Source organism: Haemorhous mexicanus, chromosome 25 (genome assembly GCF_027477595.1).
Source record: "Haemorhous mexicanus isolate bHaeMex1 chromosome 25, bHaeMex1.pri, whole genome shotgun sequence".
Lineage (NCBI taxonomy): Eukaryota > Metazoa > Chordata > Aves > Passeriformes > Fringillidae > Haemorhous > Haemorhous mexicanus.
Window position 1 is genome coordinate 2782821 of NC_082365.1, and position 21132 is coordinate 2803952.

General features: G+C 63.9%; 1 protein-coding gene across 6 annotated transcripts in view; it reads right to left on the reverse strand.

Annotated features, from left to right (window-relative positions):
• Window positions 1-21132, reverse strand: part of PLEKHA6 (pleckstrin homology domain containing A6) — a 51305-nt gene that overhangs the window by 2274 nt on the left and 27899 nt on the right. For 2 of the 6 annotated variants that reach the window (XM_059867437.1, XM_059867439.1), the window contains 24 exons: window positions 19019-19099; window positions 18409-18523; window positions 18206-18310; window positions 18054-18126; window positions 17631-17731; window positions 15236-15411; window positions 14140-14637; window positions 12971-13460; window positions 12184-12270; window positions 9469-9549; window positions 7953-8021; window positions 7613-7693; window positions 6608-6757; window positions 6252-6347; window positions 5386-5497; window positions 5143-5282; window positions 4456-4602; window positions 2856-2982; window positions 2680-2768; window positions 2206-2403; window positions 1935-2099; window positions 1664-1797; window positions 1166-1308; window positions 112-233 (listed from right to left, as the gene is read on the reverse strand). In XM_059867437.1, the coding sequence (XP_059723420.1) occupies window positions 121-233; window positions 1166-1308; window positions 1664-1797; window positions 1935-2099; window positions 2206-2403; window positions 2680-2768; window positions 2856-2982; window positions 4456-4602; window positions 5143-5282; window positions 5386-5497; window positions 6252-6347; window positions 6608-6757; window positions 7613-7693; window positions 7953-8021; window positions 9469-9549; window positions 12184-12270; window positions 12971-13460; window positions 14140-14637; window positions 15236-15411; window positions 17631-17731; window positions 18054-18126; window positions 18206-18310; window positions 18409-18523; window positions 19019-19099 (3571 nt within the window). In that variant the 3' untranslated portion in view covers window positions 112-120. Of the gene's footprint in view, window positions 1-111; window positions 234-1165; window positions 1309-1663; window positions 1798-1934; window positions 2100-2205; window positions 2404-2679; window positions 2769-2855; window positions 2983-4455; window positions 4603-5142; window positions 5283-5385; window positions 5498-6251; window positions 6348-6607; window positions 6758-7612; window positions 7694-7952; window positions 8022-9468; window positions 9550-12183; window positions 12271-12970; window positions 13461-14139; window positions 14638-15235; window positions 15412-16185; window positions 16639-17630; window positions 17732-18053; window positions 18127-18205; window positions 18311-18408; window positions 18524-19018; window positions 19100-21132 lie in introns of those variants that run through there. The other 4 variants (XM_059867438.1, XM_059867442.1, XM_059867441.1 and 1 more) reach the window with 4 other exon arrangements.

Here is a 21132-nt window from a genome sequence, read left to right on the forward strand (position 1 = left end):
CTTTGGCCTTGGGGGCTCAGCTTTGGGGGGGTACACGGTCCATGGAGGAGCCGGGGCTGACGTGGCAGCGAGGGGATGGAGGGGATGACGTCAGAGAGAAGAGGTGCTTACGTCACAGGCTCACACCCGCATGAGGTGGCTGCTGTCGGCCCGGGGCGGCTCGGACGAGAGGGGGTTGGTCGGTGGAGTCGGGGAGGCTGGGGAGGTGGGAGGGCTGGGGGTAGCGCACTGAGCTGGAAACGAGAAACGGGAGAGCGGGGTGAAGGACGCGGGAGAGGGGAGGGGACAGTGGAGGGGACAGCGCGGAGGGGACAGCGCGGAGGGGACAGCAGAGGGGACAGCGTGGAGGGGACAGCAGAGGGGACAGCGCGGAGGGGACAGCGCGGAGGGCAGGGGCAGGGAGGAAAGAGAAAGGAAAGGGGGGAAGCAAGTGCGGGTTGGGCACAATCACAGCTGGCAGGGCAGAGTCACAGCTGGCAGGACAAGCAGCCACAGCTGGGAAGGACAAACAGCCATGGTTGGGCAGGGCAGAGCCACAGCTGGCAGGGAGGAGCCACAGCTGGCAGGACAAGCAGCCACAGCTGGCAGGGCAGTCACAGCTGGCAGGAAGGACAGAGAGGGACAGCTGGGCACAGCACGCACACGTGAGCTCCCGGCAGGGCTCCTCATGGACAAGGCATGGCGTGGCACCGCGGGCACCCGGGCACGGTGTGGCACCGCGCTCAGCCAGGTACAGGATGTCACCATGCTCACCTGGGCACAGCGTGCCACCACAATCCCCCCCCCCCCCAGCATGAAGCGCCACCATGCACGGCCACAAGGTGCCACCCTGTGCCACCACAATCCCTCTGGCACGGGGTGACACCACAGTTCCCTGGGCACGGGGTGCCACCGTGCTTGCTCAGCCACCTCATGCCACCTCATGCCACCCAGGCAGGCACTCCCACCCTCGTGCTGGAAGCTGTGCCCAGCTGGAACAGCTCCTCCACCCCAGGTGGGCAGCCCTAGGTGTGGCAGGCAGGCCCAGGAGCTGTTGGCATCACCTGTCCCCCTCTCCTGCCCACCGTGCTGCCAAATCCACACCTGCCCTCACCCCCCTGCCCTCCTGGCACCTCGCTCTGCCAGGGATCTGCAGGGTCTGACCCTCCAAGGCCCCGTTCCTCACCCGAGAGCATCCGGCCGCGGCGCGAGGCCTCGGCAGCCAGGGCACAGGAGATCTCGATCCTCTTCTCCTGCTCCTGCAGCTGCACCTCAGGGTCCTGGGGGGTGTCCACCTCCCCCTCGCCCAGGGGGATGACGTTCTGCAGGCTGGGAATGGCACCTGGCGTCAGCAGCCCTGCCAGGACCCCCGGGATGGGATGGGAGAGGACTGGTAGGGTCCCCCTGGGATGGGTGGGGAAGGGGTGGAGGTGGGTGGGTGGTCTTGGAATGGCCAGGGAAGGGGTGGAGATGGGTGGTCAGCTCTGCTCAGGGAAGGGGTGGAGGTGGGTGGTCAGTGCCCCTCAGGATGCCCAGAGAAGGGGTGCAGGTGGGTGGTCAGTGCCCCCCAGGATGCCCAGGGGGTCAGTGCCCCCAGGATGCTCAGGGAAGGGATGCAGGTGGGGGTGGTCAGTGCCCCCCAGGATGACCCCTGGCATGGCTGGCATGGGCACTGCAGCCTCACCTGGATTTGGCAATGAGAGTCTTGATCCTTTCCACCTTTTTCTGCTTCTCCTTCATCTCCTCGGGGCTGAGGGGCGATTCTGGCTCCAGCTCCACGTAGCGCTCGGGGATCAGGACTTTGTCCGGCGTGGACAGCTGGGGACAGAGGGACCAGGTGAGGAGGTGCCCGGACACTGGGGACTCCAGCCCCCACTGCTGACCCCCAACTGCCACCCAGACACTGCTCCAGGCTGCTGCCACCCTGGGGACGCTCGGGGACATCCCGTGCTCACCTCCTTGTTGATGTCCACGTCGTAGTGCTGCGGCTCCAGCTCCATCTTCCTCAGCCGGGCGATCTCCTCCTGCGGCGTCTCGTACACCTTGCCGGGCTCGTCAGAGCGCAGCGCGGCCTCCAGGTCCGAGATGTCCACCTCGTGGATGCTGCGGTGCCGCCGCACCTGCCGGGGACCGCGTCCCGCTCAGCGTCCCCACGGGGTGGCGCCTTGTCGCCTGCGCCACCCCGCGGTGTCCCCGCCGCTCGCTCCGCCGGGCTCAGGGACTCACCACCTTGTAGGAGGAGGGGGTTTTGGTGCCGGGGGGGTCGGGCTGGGGGCCCGGGAGCGGCTGCGGGCCGGGGAGCTGCAGGCTGCGCCGCTTCTCCTTCATGGAGCCGCTCTGGTGGCGCTTCATGCGGTCGATCTGCTCCTCCACGCTCATCTTCACCTTGGTCTCGGTGGCGAACACGGCGCTCTTGGGTCTCTCCTGGGGACGAGTGCAGCCTCACGGTCACCCACTGGTGGCCGGTCACATCCTCCCAGTGCCACCCCTCTCTGCCGTGAGCCGCTGGGGTGTCTGTGACTCCCGGGATGTCACTCCGGGAATGTCGTTCCTGGGATGTCACTCCCAGCAGCGGGAAAGGCGCTGAGTTCACCCTGGGGGTCTCCAGGAGTTGGATGGTGACACATGGAGCCACACTCCTGTCCCCAGGCTGCAGCAGGGCCCCCCTCGGCTCACCCAGCGCCCCCAGCCCAGCCGTACCCGCGAGCTGAGCCCGTTGGCCAGGCCGTTCCTCCTGGGCACCGCCTCCTCCTCCGCCGGAGACTTGGTCCTGGGGGGGACGATTCCCACTGCGGGGACACCACGACAACGGGATGAGCCCTCGGGGACCCGGGGCAGGGTCCCAGTGTCACCTCCGGGTGTCCCCAGGGCCGTACCCTTGTTGAGAGCCGCTTGTTTGTCGCCGTCGTGCTCCGGGCGGGTCTGCGGGAGCCCCTCGGGGGCGGGGCCGGGCGGGCTGGGCTGGGGGGGCTCCTTCCTGCTCTGCTCCAAGCCTGGTCTGGGCTGTGCAGGGGGGAAAAGGTCCCCAGTGAGCCCCGGTCCTGCCTGGGGGCCACGCTCTGCCTGGGGACACCTGCTGCTCTTGGGGTGACAGACAAGGGACACACAGGGGACACCCGTTGCTCTTGGGGTGACTGACAAGGGACACACAGGGGACACCCGCTGCTCTTGGGGAGACAGACAAGGGACACACAGGGGACACCTACTGCTCTTGGGGTGACAGATTAGGGACAAACGGACAGGGCACCTGCCTCTCTTGGGGTGACAGACAAAGGACACACAGGGGACACCCACTGCTCTTGGGGTGACAGACCAGGGACACACAGGGGACACCCACTGCTCTTGGGGTGACTGACAAGGGACACACAGGGGAGACCCGCTGTTCTTGGGGTGACAGACAAGGGACACACAGGGGACATCTGCTGCTCTTGGGGTGACAGACCAGGGACACACAGGGGACACCCACTGCTCTTGGGGAGACAGACAGACCATGGACACATGGACAGGGGACACCTGCTGCTCTTGGGGTGACAGACCAGGGACACACAGACAGCATTGTCACTCCAGCTGCTCTTCTGGTGACAGCCAGACCATTGTCATGCTCCATGGACACACGGACAGTGGCCAGGTGGGACCAGAGCACCCCGAAATTGTGGGGAGAGGAGCTGAGGGGGCTCTGCTCCTGTCCCTGCTGTGTCCCATCCTGTCAGGGCTGGGCACCCACCGCTGTCCCCACAATGAAGGACAGGGTGACAATCCCTCCCCAGCCTCCAGGAGCTGGGGACAGGGACATCCTGGCTCTGTGCTGGGCTCCCCGTGCCCGTGGGGTCACACAGGGGCAGGAGAGCCAGCAAAGGGACATTTTTGGGGTCCTTCCCCTCTTGCACCCCATGAGAACTGCTGGGGTGACAGAGGGGTGTGACAACAGGCCCAGCAGCCCAGTGTGTCCCCTCAATTCACCCTGACACCCCTGGATGACACAGCCACCACTGTGCCACCTGCGCTGGCACCGTGCCCCTCCCCAGCTCGGCACAGCCACTGCTTTTCCACGGTCACACATCCCCACCCCTGGCTGTGAGGACAGTCGTGTCACCTCTGTCCCCACACACAGCCGAGGTGTCACCAGGAGCTCCCAAATCCACCTTTGCCCCGGAGCTGGGGGCTCGGCGACAAGGACAGTGAGAGAGGCAGAGCAAAGCAGAGGGGACAACCAGGGACAACCTCCCCAGGAGGAGGAGGAGGACGAGGAGGAGGGGACAATCCATGTCCTGAGCGCGCACAGGGCGTGGCGACCTGCTGGGGACACCAGGGGTGTGGCGGGGTAGGACGCAGAGCTGTCCCCACGCCAAGTGCCACCTCCACGCTGTCCCTGCAGATTCGGGGCGGGCGGCTCCGGCTCCTGCCTCATCCCAGCGCCTTCCCTGCCACGAGGAGGAGGAGGAGGAGGAGGAGGAAGGGGACGGCAGGGTTCGGTACCTGTCCCCGCTTGGCCTCTCCTTGGTGCCAGGAAGGGGAGGCGGGGTAGGGCCAGAGGCGGCTCTCGCTGGGGAGCGGAGGAACGGCCGGAGGAGACTCCAGGGGCACGTAGGACTTGGGGAGGGGAGGTCGAGGCGGGCCCGGTTCCTGGGGCGGGCAGAGCGGGAGGCGTGAGAGCAGAGAAGGAAGAGAGAGTTAGAAAAGAGAGAGAAACACGGCGGGAGCGTCCTGGAGGAAGGGATGGAGGAGAGGGAGTGGCTCTGGGAGGGTCCCTCTCCGAGTGACACATCCTGCTGCTTGTCCCCAAGGCCAGGCAGGGCTTGGGGCTGTCCGAGTGAAGGGTTCTTGGCAGCTCTTGGGGGCGCTGGTGTCACCTCTGTGCAGCCAGGAGGGGTTGGGGAGTCCCCAGATTCTGCCCTAAATGAATGTGCTGTGCGTGAAGGTGGCACCAGCCCTGGGTGAGGGCACTCAGAGCGGCCGTGGTGGCACCAGGAGCTGCCCCCATCCCTCCAGACACACAGCCCTGCAAGGACCACGGACCCCAAAGTCACAGGTGACACCAGCACCCATCCATGTCACCAAAACAGTGCCCCCAGGCAGAGCCACGAGGGGAGGCAGCTCTGTGCCCGTGCCCAGCAGGCCACCATCCCCTCTGGTGACAAAGAGGGGACACTCAGGGTCACTGACCTCGCCAGGACCGGGCTTGGTGGGCGATCCCTGGGAGCCGGAGATGAGGGAGAAGGGGCTCAGGGGGCTGGTAAGGCTGGCAGAGCTCAGGGGGCTGGCAGGGCTGTTGGAGCTGTACGTGCCCGAGGGGCCCAGGGCCACTGCAGAGGAACGAGATAATTAAAGATAATTAAAGATAATTATAAGATAATAATTGAGCAGGAGCCCATCGGGGACACCCCCCGCAGGGCCAGCCCCCCTCACCTCTGTGCTTGGCCGTGTCGGTGCCTCGGGAGGGGTTGTTCTTCCTCAGCCCCTCCATCACGTCCTGGATCCGCCAGATCTCCCTCTGGATCTGCCGGTTGAGCATCTCGTTCTGGACGGGGGAGAGGCAGCGCTCGGAGGGCTCCCGGGGGCACCGGTGCCACCCCCAAACCGGGCAGAGCCTGGCCCCAGACCCAGCCCCAGGAGCTGACCGGGGCTGAACTGCCACAGCCAGGGTTTTGTCCTGCTGGAATCCCTGGATCTGCTGCCCGGAACCCACCAGGGCTGCGGGGACGCTGGGCTGCCCCCCTGGATGGCACCCAGGTGGGCACAGGGGCCAAAGCTGGACGTGAGGGCTGGGCATGGAGAACCCGTGGGGAGGGACGGGGGGGTTTCATCTTCATGGGGACCCCAGGGGGGGCAGGGGACATGGGTGTCCATGTTGGGGTGGCAGGGTACACTCACACCTGGATGTCCAGGTTCAGGGTGACAGGTGACCCTCCCACCTGGATGTCCAGGTACAGGGGTGACAGGTGACCCTCCCACCTGGATGTCCAGGTTCAGGGGTGACAGGTGACCCTCTCACCTGGATGTCCAGGATCAGGGGTGACAGGTGACCCTCCCACCTGGGTGTCCAGGATCAGGGGTGACAGGTGACCCTCCCACTTGGATGTCCAGGATCAGGGGTGACAGGTGACCCTCCCACCTGGATGTCCAGGTACAGGAGTGACAGGTGACCCTCCCACTTGGGTGTCCAGGTTCAGGGGTGACAGGTGACCCTCCCACCTGGATGTCCAGGTACAGGAGTGACAGGTGACCCTCCCACCTGGGTGTCCAGGTTCAGGGGTGACAGGTGACCCTCTCACCTGGATGTCCAGGTTCAGCTGCTCCCAGAGGTCATCGTGCAGGGTGGACACCTCGCTCTCCAGGCTCTCGTACTCGGCCGTGCTGTTTGCCAGGGCCTGAGGGGACGGGGGGGGATCAGGGGGGTCTTGGGCACCCAGCGCAGCCCCCCGAGCTGGGGAGGGGGTGGCAGCTGAGGGGACAAGCTCTGAGGTGGCCGGGGCACAGCAGAGACAGAACCAGGACCTGAGGCGGCACCTGGGGGGTGCCAAATTCACTTTGTCCCCAGTGAGGGACTTTGGTCCCCAGGCAGCCAAGGGGAATTCCCTGCCAGAGAAGGGACAAAAGGGACAAAAGGGACCTGAATCCCGCCGGGTACCGTGCTGGCCTGGGACAGCTCCACGCGGATGTTGATGAGCTGGTTCTGCAGCGATTCCTTCTTGTGCAGCAGCTTCTCCGGGTAGGCGGGCTGGCTGCCAAACATCTCCAGCTCCTGGTGTGTCCCCATCAGGGCACTCTCCAGGCTCTCCTGTGGGGACAGGCGGAGCCATGAGGTCCTGGCTGCTCAATAGCACACCAGGAGCTGCCCCCAGCTCAGAAATGTCCCCAAGCTGTGGCTGCCACATCCCTGGAAGCGTCCAAAGCCAGGCTGGAGAACCTGGGATAGTGGCCCAGGGGTGGGATGAGAGGTTTTTAATGTTCCTTCAAGCCAGGGCTGGCAGGGGACACTCTGACCTGGTTCAAGGGTGGCAGGGGACACAGACACACCTGGATGTCCAGGTTCAGGGTGACAGGGGACACACACACCTGAGTGTCAAAGTTAAAGGTGACAGGGGACACACACATCTGGATGTCCAAGTTAAAGGTGGCAGGGGACACACACACCTGAGTGTCCAAGTTAAAGGTGACAGGGAACACACACATCTGGATGTCCAAGTTAAAGGTGGCAGGGGACACTCCCACCTGGATGTCCAGGTTTAGGGTGACAGGGGACACACACACCTGAGTGTCCAAGTTAAAGGTGACAGGGGACACACACACCTGGATGTCCAAGTTAAAGGTGGCAGGGGACACTCACACCTGGATGTCCAGGTTTAGGGTGACAGGGGACACACAAACACCTGAATATACAGGTTCAGGGGTGCAGGGGACACACACACCAGAGTGTCCAAGTTAAAGGTGACAGGGGACACTCACACCTGGATGTCCAGGTTTAGGGTGACAGGGGACACACACACCTGAGTGTCCAAGTTAAAGGTGGCAGGGGACACTCACACCTGGATGTCCAGGTTCAACCCAAGCCCTCCCATGCTGACATCACTTCCTCACCACGCAGGTGCCACCACCAGGTCCCCATGTGGCCACCTGAGGTGCCACCAGGTACCTTCTCAGCGCGGAGCTGCTGCACCAGCCTCTCCTGCTCCCGCAGCACCTTGTTCTGCTCGCAGAGCTTCCCCAGCAGCTTCTGTGCCAGGGGGGAAAAAAAGGGGGGAGAGGGTGAGAATCCCACTGGGAGGCAGCCAGGACTGATGGGATTTATGGGATTTATGGCACTGGGGAGGTTTCCAAACTCCTGCTGTCATTACAGGGACTTTGGGGTGACATGGGACCAACTGGGAGATGGGGCAAGACCAAAACTCAAGGGAGGATTGATCCTTGAGGGGCACAACGTGACAGGCCTGCGGGGACAGGGGACACAGAGAGGGGACAGGACTGGCTCTTACATCAGTGTCCTGCTCGCTGATCTTGTAGGGGTGCAGGGTGTCCCTGTAGGGCTCCGGGAACGGCGTCACCTGCAAGCAGAGCGCGGGGTGAGCGCGGCTCTCCGCGGGACGCCCAGGGAAGGGGAGGCAGCTCCCAGCCCCCTCTGCCCTCCCTGCGAGCCGGGAAAAGGAGGCACTGGATGTTCCCCATCAGTCGGGAGTCACTGGGATGAAGCCACAACCTCTCCCTGCCCATTCCCAGCGGGAACGATGCGGGGAAAAGCTCCGCGTGCGGAGCTGGAGGAGCTGCCTGGTGAATCATTAACCGCCACCATTCCAGCGGCGGGGAAAACAAAGGCAGCGAGATTGAGCTGTAATTCCACCTCGGCGGAGTGGGAGCACCGATAAAGCAGCAGCAGGGCCTGTTTACCCCCGCCCGGCTCCTCCGTGAGTCATTTTCCTTTCCTGGAAATCTCAATTACTAATGGGACCTTCGGCAATTAGCTGCCTCGCGGAGCCGGAGATGAAAGGCAGCAGATAGGCAGGAGGGGATGGTTATTGCTAGAAAGCAGAGAGGGCGCTTTGGAGCCATTGAAAGCTCCGGGATGATGCAAATGGATCCGGATCTGGGAAATGCCCGCGGGGCTGGAGGCAGAGCCGGCCGGATCGGGATGAAGCGGCCTCCGGGCAGGGAGCCCGGCCAGCCGGAGAAGCATCCCGGGAGCTCCGGATTCACCCTCCGGCACATCCCTGCTGGCAGCAGATGCAAACAGGCGCCGTTTTTGTTGGAAAATCTCATCCAGGAAGTGCCCAGGGCAGCACAACCCGCGGTGGGTGGCACCGGAGGGGCTCAAGCCAGGTGACACTGCAGGGATGTCCCAGTGCTGGGGACAGGAACCTCCAGTGGAGGGGAAAGGCCGTTCCCTGTCCCTGTTTCAGGAATTATTCCGTTGGTTTAAGAGCTGCATTCCTGTCACCCCGCAACTTCTCCTTGAGAAACAAGGACGAGCCAAGCCCTGCGTGCCCGGGGGTCCCCGGGGGTGGCTCTGTCCGAGAGTCCCTGGGGTGGCTCCGTCCCCAAGAAACCCCGGGACAGCTCCACGAGTCCCCGGGGCTGGCTCTGCCCCAAGTGTCCCCCGGGGATGGCTCTGTCCAAGGGTCCTTGGGAAAGCTCTGTCCCCAAATATCCCCAGGGTGGCTCCGACCTCAAGAGTCCCCCGGGGCATCTCAGTCCCCAAGGGTCCCCAAGGGCATCTCCGTGCCCAAGGGTCCCCAGGGGCAGCTCGGTGCCCACCTCGCGCTGCCAGCACGAGGATTTGCCGGCTTGGAATGGCTCATGGATGGATTAGCAAAGCCTGGGATGGAGCAGCGCCTCCCCCGAGAGCGAGAGCGGGATGTGCCGGATGCCGCGGCTGCTGCGTGAGTGGCGATGGCAGGAGGTGACCCCAGGTGGCAGGAGGTGACCCCGGGTGGCGCGGGGGTGGCCAGCACGGCCGCCAGGCACGAGCCATGCGGGGCCTGGTGGCCGGAGCCTTACTTGCATGTAGAGCTGGGCCCTAGGGGAGGAGGTCTCCACCATCCTGTTCACCATAGTGATGAGGGTCTCACTCTCGCTCATCTGCGGCACACAGGGAAGGAAAGGGCACGGGTCAGCGGGGACACTGGTCCAGGAGCCCTCAGGATGCAAAATGCCACCTCCTGAGATGGCCCAGGGCTCCAGCTGTGGCCTCGTGTTGCTGTTGCTCCTTTTAGTGCGCTTTTTTGGGGGGGAAACATGAATAAAACAGAGCCAGCTCGGAGCAGATGGCACAGACGGACACGAGCTCGGACAGGGACGGCAGCGGCGTGGCCCGGCACACAGACAGACACACGGACAGGCACTGGCACTGCCCCGCTGCTCTGTGCACAGCCAGGGGTGCTGAGGAGGTGACTGACAGCTAGGGTTGGGGACAGCAGCGTCCCCTTTTCCAGGTGGCACCAGGAATGGCACATCCCTGCTGCCAGGCACAGTCTGTGCCACTCCACAGGGACAGGACTGTCCCCAAGCAGCGCTGCACAGCCAGTGGTGGCCGAGCTCCCTGCGTGCCAGGTGACAAAGCCACTCAAGTCACCAGCCCTGGAGCTCATCCCAGAGCCCCCAGCCCCAGCAGGACATTCCAGGGAAGCCCTGGGACAGCTGAAATCCCAAAGGTGACAACACTTTGTCACCAACGCGGGGCCCAAACCCTGCTGGGGCTGGAGCTGCAGCCGGGGGAGCCGTGGGCGAGGAAGGAGAGAGCAAACAGAGCAGGAGGATGTTTGAAAAGAGGCCCCTGACAGCGTCACTCCGAATTAACCTCTCCAGAGGCCGCTGCCAGAGGAGGAGGAGGAGACGCCGAACCTTTTTAGGGAGCGTTTTAAAGAGCCGCGGAGAGGCTGCGGCGCTGCCGGCGGCCGCGAGGCAGCGCGGGGAGCTTTTATTGCAGCGGGAGCTCCTGGCCCCGCTCCAAGGCGGACACAGATCCCGGCCACGGGAGAATTGCAGCCAAATGGGATCGTGCCGGGAGCAGCTCCCTCCGTGCCAGCCTGGCTGCAGCTCCTGTGCATGCCTGAGGCTTCAGACGCTGCATGGATGCATCACTGGGGGCTCTCCTGGCTGGATACCCCTCCCCACGCTCCTGGGATGGAGTCAGTGTAGTTTTCCTCCAAAAATCGCTGGCAAAATCAGGGTTTTCCTCCAAAAACACCACACCAAATCATGGTTTTTCTTCCAGGGTTTTCCCTCAAAAAAACCTGGCAAAATCAGGGTTTTCCTCCAAAAACCCTGTCAAAATTAAGGTTTCCTTCAGAAACCACTGGCAAAACCATAGTTTTCCTCCAAAAACTACCACTGCTGGCAAATCCAGGATTTTCCTCCAAAACCTCTGTCAAAATCACAGTTTTCCTCCAGGATTCTGCTCCAAAAATTCCATTCAAAATCATAGTTTTTCCTCCAAGGTTTTCCTCCAAAATCCCCATTCAAAATCAGGGTTTCCCTCCAAAAACCACTTGCAAAACCAAGATTTTCCTCCAAAAACCTCCCCAGAACCACCGGAGCGCTGCTGGCTTTTGGTGCCCACCTGCACCAAAACCTTTCACCCCTGAGGGGCCACCACATCACCAGGGCCACAGTCCCCACTGGTCACCTGCCACCCCTGGCACGGGGGACACCTTGGGGACAGCACGGCCACGCTGGCACCGTGCAGGTGCCCAGCACCAACCTGGGGAGTTCCAGAGCTGCTGCACCCCCTGAGCTCTGGGACAACATCCATAAATGCATTCCAGGTGCCCCAAAACCCTCAAAACTCCCCCCAAAAAGCCACACAGAGGTTTTGTCACAGGGGGTGACTTTTCTGCTGAGCGATGAGCGGCCCTACAGATGCGGAGGATGGAAGAAGCCAAACTAAAAAAACAAAAAGACAGCTGGTGCTGCTGGGTGAGGATGGATGGCAGGAGGGGACAGGGACACGGGGCACACGGGAGGGGACGAGAAGCAGCCGGTGAGGTGAGGCTGGCAGCCAGCTCCGCCTACCTGCTGGTCCAAATATTCTAGGTTTCTTTGCAACTGAAGGTCTAAAAGTTCATCCTACCAGGAGCCAGCAGGCAAGAAACGAGCAGCAAAACACATAAAAGAAGAAGCAAAGCGGTTAGGGGGGAGCCTATGGAATGGCCCCCGGGCCGGGAATGCTGCCGGGAATGCTGCTGGGAATGTGCCCTGCAGACCCTTGGGCAGCTGATTTCTTATTTATCTTTTTATTTCTAGGGAGACCCTGCCTCCGGCTGCGGGGATGGATGGGCAGCATGGGTGGGCTGTGGTGAAATTCAGGCTTCTCCCTCCTCTGGCAGTCCCATCCCAGGGTTTTGGGATCTGTGGGGACCTCCCGGTGTCACCCCCCAGCGCTGGGAGGGGACACGAGGCAGGAGAACAAAGCAGCTGTGGCCAGATGTGAGGAAGCAGAGCAGGAGAGGTTTTGGGGAGTTGTGGACTCAGCCAGGGACCACCCCGGGGGTCCGAGGGTGTCCCACTGCTACAGAGGGACCTTCCCACGTGGATTCCTTCGGGAATGGCCGGGAGGGAGCAGAGGCACCAATGAAAGGCCCAGCTCTGCCCCTGGAGTGCGCTGGTTCCTCCTTGGCCACCTGAGTGAGGACCCCCCCAAAGTGCCCCACGTCCCCGGGGTGGGGCCTGTGCCCCCCGTCACAGGGTCCCCCCCAGGGGACAGCAGGTACGTACCATTTTGTCGTGGATGGTGGGGGACGCCGGGAAGTGGTACGGATACACCCCGGCCGGGACGGGCCGCCTGTCACCCAGGTAATCGTACTGTGGAGAGAGGGGACCCCCACCCCAAAATCAGGAGGAGAAAGCACAGGACAGGGCAGGAGAGGGACAGGGACAGCGCTCCCTGCTTTGGAGCACATCTTGGGCTCCTAAAAGCTTTCCTCCAAAAACTACTGGCAAATCCAGGATTTTCCCCCAAAACCCCCTAGCAGAATCTGGGTTTTCCTCCAAGGTTTTCCTCCAAAACCACTGGTAAAATCATGGTTTTCCTCTAAAAACTCCACATCATTTCCTCTAAAAACACCATATCCCATGGATCCCATCCCATGGATCTTATCTCAAGGATCCCATCACAATCCATGGAACCCCTCCCATAGATCCCATCCCACGGATCCCATCACAACCCATGGATCCCATCCCATAGATCCCATCCCATCCCATGGGTCCCATCCCATGGATCCCATCCCATCCCATCCCATCCCACGGATCCCATCACAACCCATGGATCCCATCCCATGGGTCCCTTCCCATCCCACGGGTCCCGTCCCATCCAATCCCACAGATCCCATCCCACAAACACAACCAGGGAACCTTTGCAGGACACCAACAAAGACCCCAAACCCCCCCTCTGCCGCAAGCCACGGGCTCGGTGTCACTTTGTGGCCAGGCTTTGCACACAGAGGGGACACAGCCGCGACACGGCCACACCCTAGCCCCACCTCCCCGCCCCACAGGCGCCCACCTTGGGCGAGCTGATGGATCTGCGCATCACGAAGGTGGCGGGGTCGGCGTAAATCTCGTCCCCGCGGGGCGGCAGCCGCTCGAAGCGGGCGCTGGGCGAGCGCACGGGCGAGTAAACCCTGGCGCGGCCGTAGGAGCCCTGGCTGGGCGAGCGCGGCACCGAGCGCGAGCGCGGCTGCAGCGACATCCTCCGCAGCGAGCCCGAGGCCGCGTCCACCTCGTCCAGGTAGCTCGGTGGCCTGGCGGGCGCCGGCAGCCACAGCGGGACGTCCTGGCGGCCGAAGGCAGGGTGGAAGGGACCCCCGTTGCGGAAGGAGTGGCGTTTGTCCTCCAGCGCCCACGGGGGGCTGACGCGGTCGAAGGCGGGCATGGAGCAGATGCTGTCGGGGCGCACGCCCGGCGGGTAGTACTGGTACTCCTCGGGGTACTGAGGCGAGTAGGGCGAGTAATAATCGGGCACCCGGCGGGACACGGGGTAAAACCTGGAGGGGCTGGAGAGAGGGAGAGAGAGGTGAGAGTCGGGCTGGTGGTGGGCAATGTCTGGGGTGGGCATGGACAGCAGGAATGCTGGATGGGTGGCATTTGTCCTGACAGGGATTCCAGGCTCATGGAATTTCTTCCTGCCAGGGGCTCTGTGGGAGCTTCCCCTCAGGGAAATCCTTCCTTTCTGGGGTCTCATGGTGATCTCCTCTCCTTGTATCCCTTCTGCAGGGACACCAAGGTGGCTTCCTGTCCTGGCATTCCTCTTCCCAGGGACCCTGTGGTGGCCTCCTCTCCTGGCATCTCTCATCCTAGGGACGCCACAGGAACTTCCTCTCATGGAATTTCTCTCTGGGATCTCATGGTGGCCTCCTCTCCTCATATCTCTCCTGCAGGGACACTGAGGTGGCTCCCTCATCCCAGAGATCCTCTGGTGGCCTCCTGTCCTTGTAGCCCTCCTCCAAAGGCCTCTGTGGTGGCTTTTCCCTCCTCCCAGGGACCCCCCTCTACAACCCACCCCTTTTTGGGATGTCCCACACCCAGCTCCAAGCTGGCATGGAGAGAGAAAGAAAAAAGGAGAGCAGAATGAGATTTTCTAACCCCCAGGAGTCCACAAAGCAGATGGGAAGGGACAGATCATTCCCAGAGGGACCAACCCCGGATCAAAGGAGCATCCTGGCACACCCTCACCTGCGCAGCTCCTCGGGGGGCGCGGTGGCGCGGCGCGAGTTCACCCACTGCTGCAGCTGCGTCATGGAGCTCTTGCGCTGGGCCACCTTCTCGGGGTGGGACCTGGGGGTGACGCCCCGGCGCTGGGCCCCGCTCTCGCCGTCACCCGCCGGGGGGAAGGCGGTGCTGCCGGGCCGGCTGGGCGAGGGGTACGGCCACCCGTTGGGCTGTGCCGGCCGCTCGGCGCTCGCCGGGCCCCGCGGCCCCTCGGGGTAGGGACTGCCCGGCTCCGAGGGCGGCTCCTGCCCGCCCAGGCCGTTGGCTTTGGCCAGAGGCTCCTTCTTGCCGTCCGCCCGCTCCGACGGCTTCCGCTCCATCTTCTCCGAGCCGCGGCCGTCGCCCTCCCCGCGGGTCTTGGTGTCGGGCTCGGCCTTGGCGTGCTCGCGGTGCGCGGCGTTGCAGTGGTGGTGGTGGTGGTGTTTGCTGGGGGGGATGTTCTCCGAGTCCGGCTTCTCGTGCCTGGGGGTGCCGAGACACCACAGAGGGGTCAGCAAGGCCTGGCAGTGCCCCTGGGGTGGTTGGTGATGCTCTGTCCCTCCCTCAGCCTTGTGGGGTCACCACTCCCCCAGCTCCCTTCTCCGGAGTGTCCCTTACACCCCAAATGTCCCCACAGGCATGGAGGGCACCGTGTCCCCAGGAGGGCTGGGCAGTGCAGTGGCACTGGGCAAGGACAGCACTGTGTCCCCAGGAGGGCCGGGCAGTGCAGTGGCGCCACAAGGACAGCACCGTGTCCCCAGAAGGGTCGGGCAGTGCAGTGGCACTGGGCAAGGACAGCACCCCAGGAGGGCCGGGCAGTGTGGTGGCACAACAAGGACAGCACCGTGTCCCCAGGACAGCCAGGCAGTGCAGTGGCACTGGGCAAGGACAGCACCGTGTCCCCAGGAGAGCCAGGCAGTGCAGTGGCACTGGGCAAGGACAGCACCGTGTCCCCAGGAGAGCCAGGCAGTGCAGTGGCACTGGGCAAGGACAGCACCCCAGGAGGGCCGGGCAGTGCGGTGGCACTGGGCAAGGACAGCACCGTGTCCCCAGGAGGGTTGGGCAGTGCGGTGGCACTGACCTCTGGCTCGGCGGGATCTGCACGCGGGCGGCCTCGCCCATGGCCTGGATCCAGGACTCCTGCTCCTCCGTGTTCTCGGCGCTGAAGAAGTAGGTGCGGATGCCGGCGTGCTCGGCCTGGGGAGACAGGGACTGCCCGTTACCCGCCGGCAGCTCCTCCACCCAGCACACCGTCACCTGTGGGGGCACAGAACGGGGAGGGAGACACAGACAGGGGGTGAGAGCTCTGCTTCCAGCCTGGCACCCCATCCCGCTGCTCCAGGGGGTGCTCCTTCCCCTCCGTGCTCTGCAGGCTCCTCACGGCAGGGTTTTATCCCCCCTGGAGTCTATCCCAGGGATTTTTTGGGATTAGCCCCCACCCTCCGAGAGGAGCAGCACCCCAGTGTTGGGGTGGCAAAGGGGCCCAGCAAGAGCGGCAGCACCGGAGGAGCATCGTCCATGCAGGGTGAGGGGGAAGGTGGTTTCTCGGCCCAGGAAATATTTTGGGAGGAAAAGGTTTTGGTCCAAGATGTTGGTGCACGTTCTCCACCCAGAACGTGCTGGAAGGAGCCTTTATTTGAGAGCCTTTCTGAAGCTTCCACCTTCCCCCTGTGGAAAGGAGCCGGGGAAAGCGAGGAGGAAGAAAAGGGAGGAAGCAGAGTTCTCCTCCTGAAAGAACTTCAAGGGTTCAATCTCTTAAAAAAAAAAAAAAAGAACTAAAACAAATTAAGAAAAATTAAGTCTGATTAAACCCCTCCCTTGAGTTTCCAGCCTCCCCAGAGCATGCAGCCACCGTGCCCAGCTGGGGTCGCCTCCTGAGCCCCCCCATGCAGCTCTGGAAGCTCTGCAGGCGGAGGAAGAGGGGAAATTGAAGGGATCCATCCCTGGGATTAGCGGGAGCGGGGAGCAGAGCGAGCCCGGGGGTCCCTCAGCCTCTGCATGCACCACAAACACGAGAAGGTGGAACACTACCTAGGTGGTGGTGGCTGGGTGCTGGTGTGGTGGTGGCACCAAGAAACCCCTCCTGTCCTGGCATCCTCACCCGCCGAGGGAGGAGGAGGAGGAGGAGGAGGAAACACAGACATGGGGTCAGTGGGAGTGGGGTGGGAACCCCTCTGCCCTTCCCTGGAAGAAACTGCTCTCTCAAACCCTGGAGCTGCTGAGCTCGGGCTGTGGGCAGCAGCTTTGATAGGTTTTCCCTCATCAGTGCCAGGCAGCAGGGATTTCACAGAATCATGGAATTAGTGAGGCTGGAAAATCCCTGTGGGATCATCGAGTCCCAGCTGTGCCCAATCCCCACCCTGGGCACTCAGTGCCACCTCCAGGTGCCACCTCCAGGGATGGCCACTCCAAATCCCCCTGGGCAGCCCCTTCCAGCCCTTTCCATGAGGAAATTCCTGCTGATGTCCAACCTGAGCCTCCCCAGCACAGCCTGAGGCCGTTCCCTCTCCTCCTGTCCCTGTTTCCTGGGAGAAGATCCCAAATTCCCCCGGCTGTCCCCTCCTGGCAGGGAGTTGTGCAGAGCCAGAAATTCCCCCTGAGCCTCCTTTGCTCCAGGCTGAGCCCCTTCCCAGCTCCCTCAGGACTCTCCAGACCCTTCCCAGCTCCCTCAGGACTCTCCAGACCCTTCCCAGCTCCCTCAGGACTCTCCAGACCCTTCCCTGGACATCCCCAGGTCACAGAAGGTGACACCAGTGTGGGCACGGGCACAGGGCAGACCCTCTTCCATCCCTCCTCACTAAACCCCGCTCAGCTGAGCTTAAATTCAGGTTTAAGGTGGGGCAGCTCCACAAATCCCTTCCTTAGGCTGGGAAAACTCGGCAGGGCCCTGTGGAGAGCCCAGCCCCGGCTCTGGACACGGGGAGGGCACACTGGGGTCAACAAGGGAGTGTCACAGTGACCCGTGACCACGAGCAGCTGGGCTGGGGACGGTGCCCGGTGATGCCAAAGGTGCCCAGAGGTGCCAAAAAGCGCCAGGGAAGCTCAGACCCTGCCAGGGATGGATGTGGGGGAGCAGCAGCCGCTGTCACCTCTCCCTGCTCCCCTCTCCAGCCCCACAGCTGGCACGGGTGGCAGCTCCCCCCTTGCTGGTGACACTTGCCAGGCAAGTGGCTCAAACGGGGCTGGAACTGGGGACAGCTCCGAGCCTGGCTCCGGGAGCAGCCGCTGTGGAGAGGGGAAAGCAGGGCAGGGAGAGGGGTGGGAGCACCCAGCGGGGCCCTGCAGAGGGGGTGGTGACCTTGGGGACACTGCTGTGTCCCAGATCCAACCCACGGGGGGGGTCACCGCAGCGTGCTCCATGCCCCGTCACCAAGAAAGCCACCAGAGCAGCGGGGACCCTGCCAGCATCACCAGTGCCACCGCAGTGCCACGCCAGTGCCACGCTGTCCCCTGCGAGCCCCGGGGGGGACACTGACCTTGAACGTGTGCTTCCTGCTGATGTTGTCCGAGGGCTGCACGGCCGCCACGCGGAAGCTGAGCAGGGGGATGCTGCCCAGGATGTTCTCCTCCTTCTCGTCTGGGAGGGGGCGAATCCTGGGGTTACACCCACGGAGGGACCCCCGGCAAAGGCCCCTCCCCCGTGCCCCGGCTCCGTCCCACCTGTGGGATCGGCTCCCTGCCTGTTGCTGCTCCCGCAGCTGTGCCAGGCTCACAAACAACCTCCTCAATTATTGATGCGAGCCCGGGAGCTGCCAGGGAGGCGGGGAAAACTCGGGATTAACCCCTGGGCGTGGCAAACACCGGGAAAAACAGGGTGGAGCGGGGAAAGAGCCGGGGACTTTGTGCTGGTGGCCCTGGGGCACACCGGGGGTGGCCACGGGCTCTGGGGGTGGCCGTACCTTTGTAGTAGAAGAGGCAGCGATCCACCAGCACGAACCAGCGCTTGTTCCACTGCTTCACCCCCGAGCTGGCCTGCGGGAGAGGGGCGGTCAGAGCGTTCCGGGGGCTCTCGGGGTTCTGTGGGGCCAGGAGGGGTGGCACGGGGGGGTACCTGCTTGTAGAGCCACCCGCTCTTGGTGACAGCGGCGTTGGGGTTCCTCTTCATGGAGTTGGAGCGCTTCCCGAAGGCGATGCCCTTGCGGGATGAGCGCGGAGCCTGCGTGGGGTGAGAGGAGACGCTCAGCACCTGGGCTGGGCTCCCTGAGTCCCTGTCCCAGCTGGTGACAGCCGTGCCACACCACCCCGGGCACTCACCCGGCCTCCGGGGCGCTCCGGGGGCACCTCGGCCACCATGGCGTGGTTGGGGGGCTCGCTGGGGACGGTGGCCGGCCGCTTGCTGCCCGCCTTGCTGGACATGTCCGAGCTGTGTCTGTGACACGGGAGAGGGGAATCAGCGGGTCTGTGCTCCTGCACCCCGCTGGGGTCCTTCCCACAGCGTTCCCAGCCCTCCCTGGCTCCCCCAGCGTTCCCAGCCCTCCCTGGTTCCCCCAGAATTCCCAGCCCTCCCTGGCTCCCCCAGCGTTCCCAGCCCTCCCTGGCTCCCCCAGCATTCCCAGCCCTCCCTGGCTCCCCCAGCATTCCCAGCCCTCCCTGGCTCCCCCAGCATTCCCAGCCCTCCCTGGCTCCCCCAGCGTTCCCAGCCCTCCCTGGCTCCCCCAGCGTTCCCAGCCCTCCCTGGCTCCCCCAGCATTCCCAGCCCTCCCTAGCTCCCCCAGCATTCCCAGCCCTCCCTGGCTCCCCCAGCATTCCCAGCCCTCTCTGGCTCCCCCAGCCCAGCCCAGCCCAGCCCAGCCCTCCCTGGCTCCCCGAGCATTCCCAGCCCTCCCTGGCTCCCCCAGCCCAAGGGGATTGGGACCCGACCTACTTTGGCAAGTCAAGCCTTGAGGTGTCCTCGGGGACCTGTCCCGTCACTGGGTGCAGGAAGGTGTTCCGCCTTTCATTGTGGCTGTGGGGACAGCAATGGGGTGGGTGTTAGGAGTCCCCATGTCCCCCACCAAGTCCCCGTGTCCCTCACAGAGTCCCTGTGTCACCCACAAAGTCCCTTTGGTGCCACATTTGGCTGCTCTGTTGGTTCCATGCCAACGCCGGGGCTGGCACCGGGGCTGGCATCCCCCGCCCTGCCCCGAGCACCCCGCTAATCCCAGACTTAGGATCCTTCACAGCATCACAGAACCACGGAATTGTTTTTGTTGGAAAGCCCTCCAAGATCACCGAGCCCAGCCGTTAACCCAGCAGCACCAAAGCTGTCCCCAAGTGCCACATCCACTGCATGGGACACTGCCAGGGGTGGCGAGCAGAGCCCGAGCCCCCCTGGCTGCCCCCTCCTGTCAGGGAGGGCCAGAGGGTCCCCCCTGAGCCTCCTTTTCTCCAGGCCGAGCCCCTTTCCCAGCTCCCCCAGCCACTCCAGCCCTTGCCCAGCTCTGTTCCCTTCCCTGGGCACTCAAAGATTCCATTCAAGTGCCAAAATCAGGGCTGTGGTGGCCGAGCCACCCCTCCTGCTGCTGTCACATCCCAGCTGTCACCACTGGCCACACTCACAAGTCGCTGCAGCAGCAGCAGCAGCCATGGCCCATCCAGGGCTGTGCCTGCAGACGTGTCCCCAATGTCACCTCCTCCCCTGGCTGCTCTCGGAGCCATTTCCAAAGCACCTCGAGGCTTTGAGTGGGGTCACCTGGGCATGGGGGCTGGGCCCCAAACACCACCCCAGGACCCCTCAGACCCCAAACACCACCCCAGGACCCCTCAGACCCCAAGAGAAGCTGTCCTGCCTCCCTGGCACTGGGTGCAGCTGAAGGGATCCTGGCAGTGTCACAGGGCTGTCCCAGGCTCAGCTGGCACCTTGTGCCACATCCCTGCCCTGTCCCACAGAGCTGGCACTGCCAGGCACCCCAGACCCCCCTCCCACGCTGCTTCCCGGGGTGCCCAGGGGGAAAGGATGAGGTCCAGGGCTCCATCCCAGGAATTCCACACCGGATCCCATCCTCTCCTTCCCAAAGCCTCCGGGCACTGGGACACGGTACCACCCCTGTGCCAGCAGCCCCAGCATGCCACCAACTCCTCCTGCCAGTCAGCAAAATGGGGGAAGTTTGAGCAAAAAAAACGCCACTGCCAAGACCATGCCATGCCATGCCAGCTCTGGAGCCATTCACCACTGACACCCCAAAAAGTGCTGCTGCTGCTGAGCTGCTGCCCCTCGCAGCCCCCACCCCCTGTCAGGGTCCTGATCCCTCTCTGGGGGCACCTTAAAAACCCGGGGGGTGTGCGTGCACCCCAAATTTGGGGGGGGGTCGCTCTCCAGACCCCCCCAGTGCCCTCCTGGTCTGACCAGAGCAGCCCTCAGTGCCCGGCCCTCGCTCTGGCAGTTCTGCCCTAGGGCTGGAGCTGCTCCCGGCGCGGTTTTGCCCCCGGCGGTGCCTTCGGAGGGGTTCAAATCCCGGGAATTGGGACAGGTCCCATCCCCGCAGTGACGCTGCCGCGCGGGGAGGGCGCAATGCTGAGAGAGCAGCACCCCGAAAGTGCCAGGCGTGGCAAGTGGGCGCTGCCAGCACCCACCAGCCCGTCTGGACCCCATGCTGGGGGTGCACCCATCCCTGCCCACCACCCTGGACCCCACGCTGGGTGTCCCCCCCCATTCCTGCAGGTCCCTGAACTCTCCCTGCGGGCAGGGCACCCCCATTTCGCATCCCCCTCGGCTCCTCCTGGCACCCACCGAGCTGCCTCCCCCCACCCCAAAGCTGCCCGCGCCCCCAGCCCCCGGGAGGAGCCGAAAGCTCCGGAAAGCAGCGCCCGGCGGCCGCTCCCGGGGCTGCCCCCGCTCCAGAACCTCGCCAGTGCCCATCGCCTCCCAGCACTGCAATGCAGCAGCCACTGCCCGGATCCACTGCCCGGGCCGGGGGTCCCGCCCCGCCGGCTCCCCGCGGGTCCCCCCGGGCCCCCCCAGACCCCTGCGGGCTCCTACCTCACCCTCCGGTCCGCCCG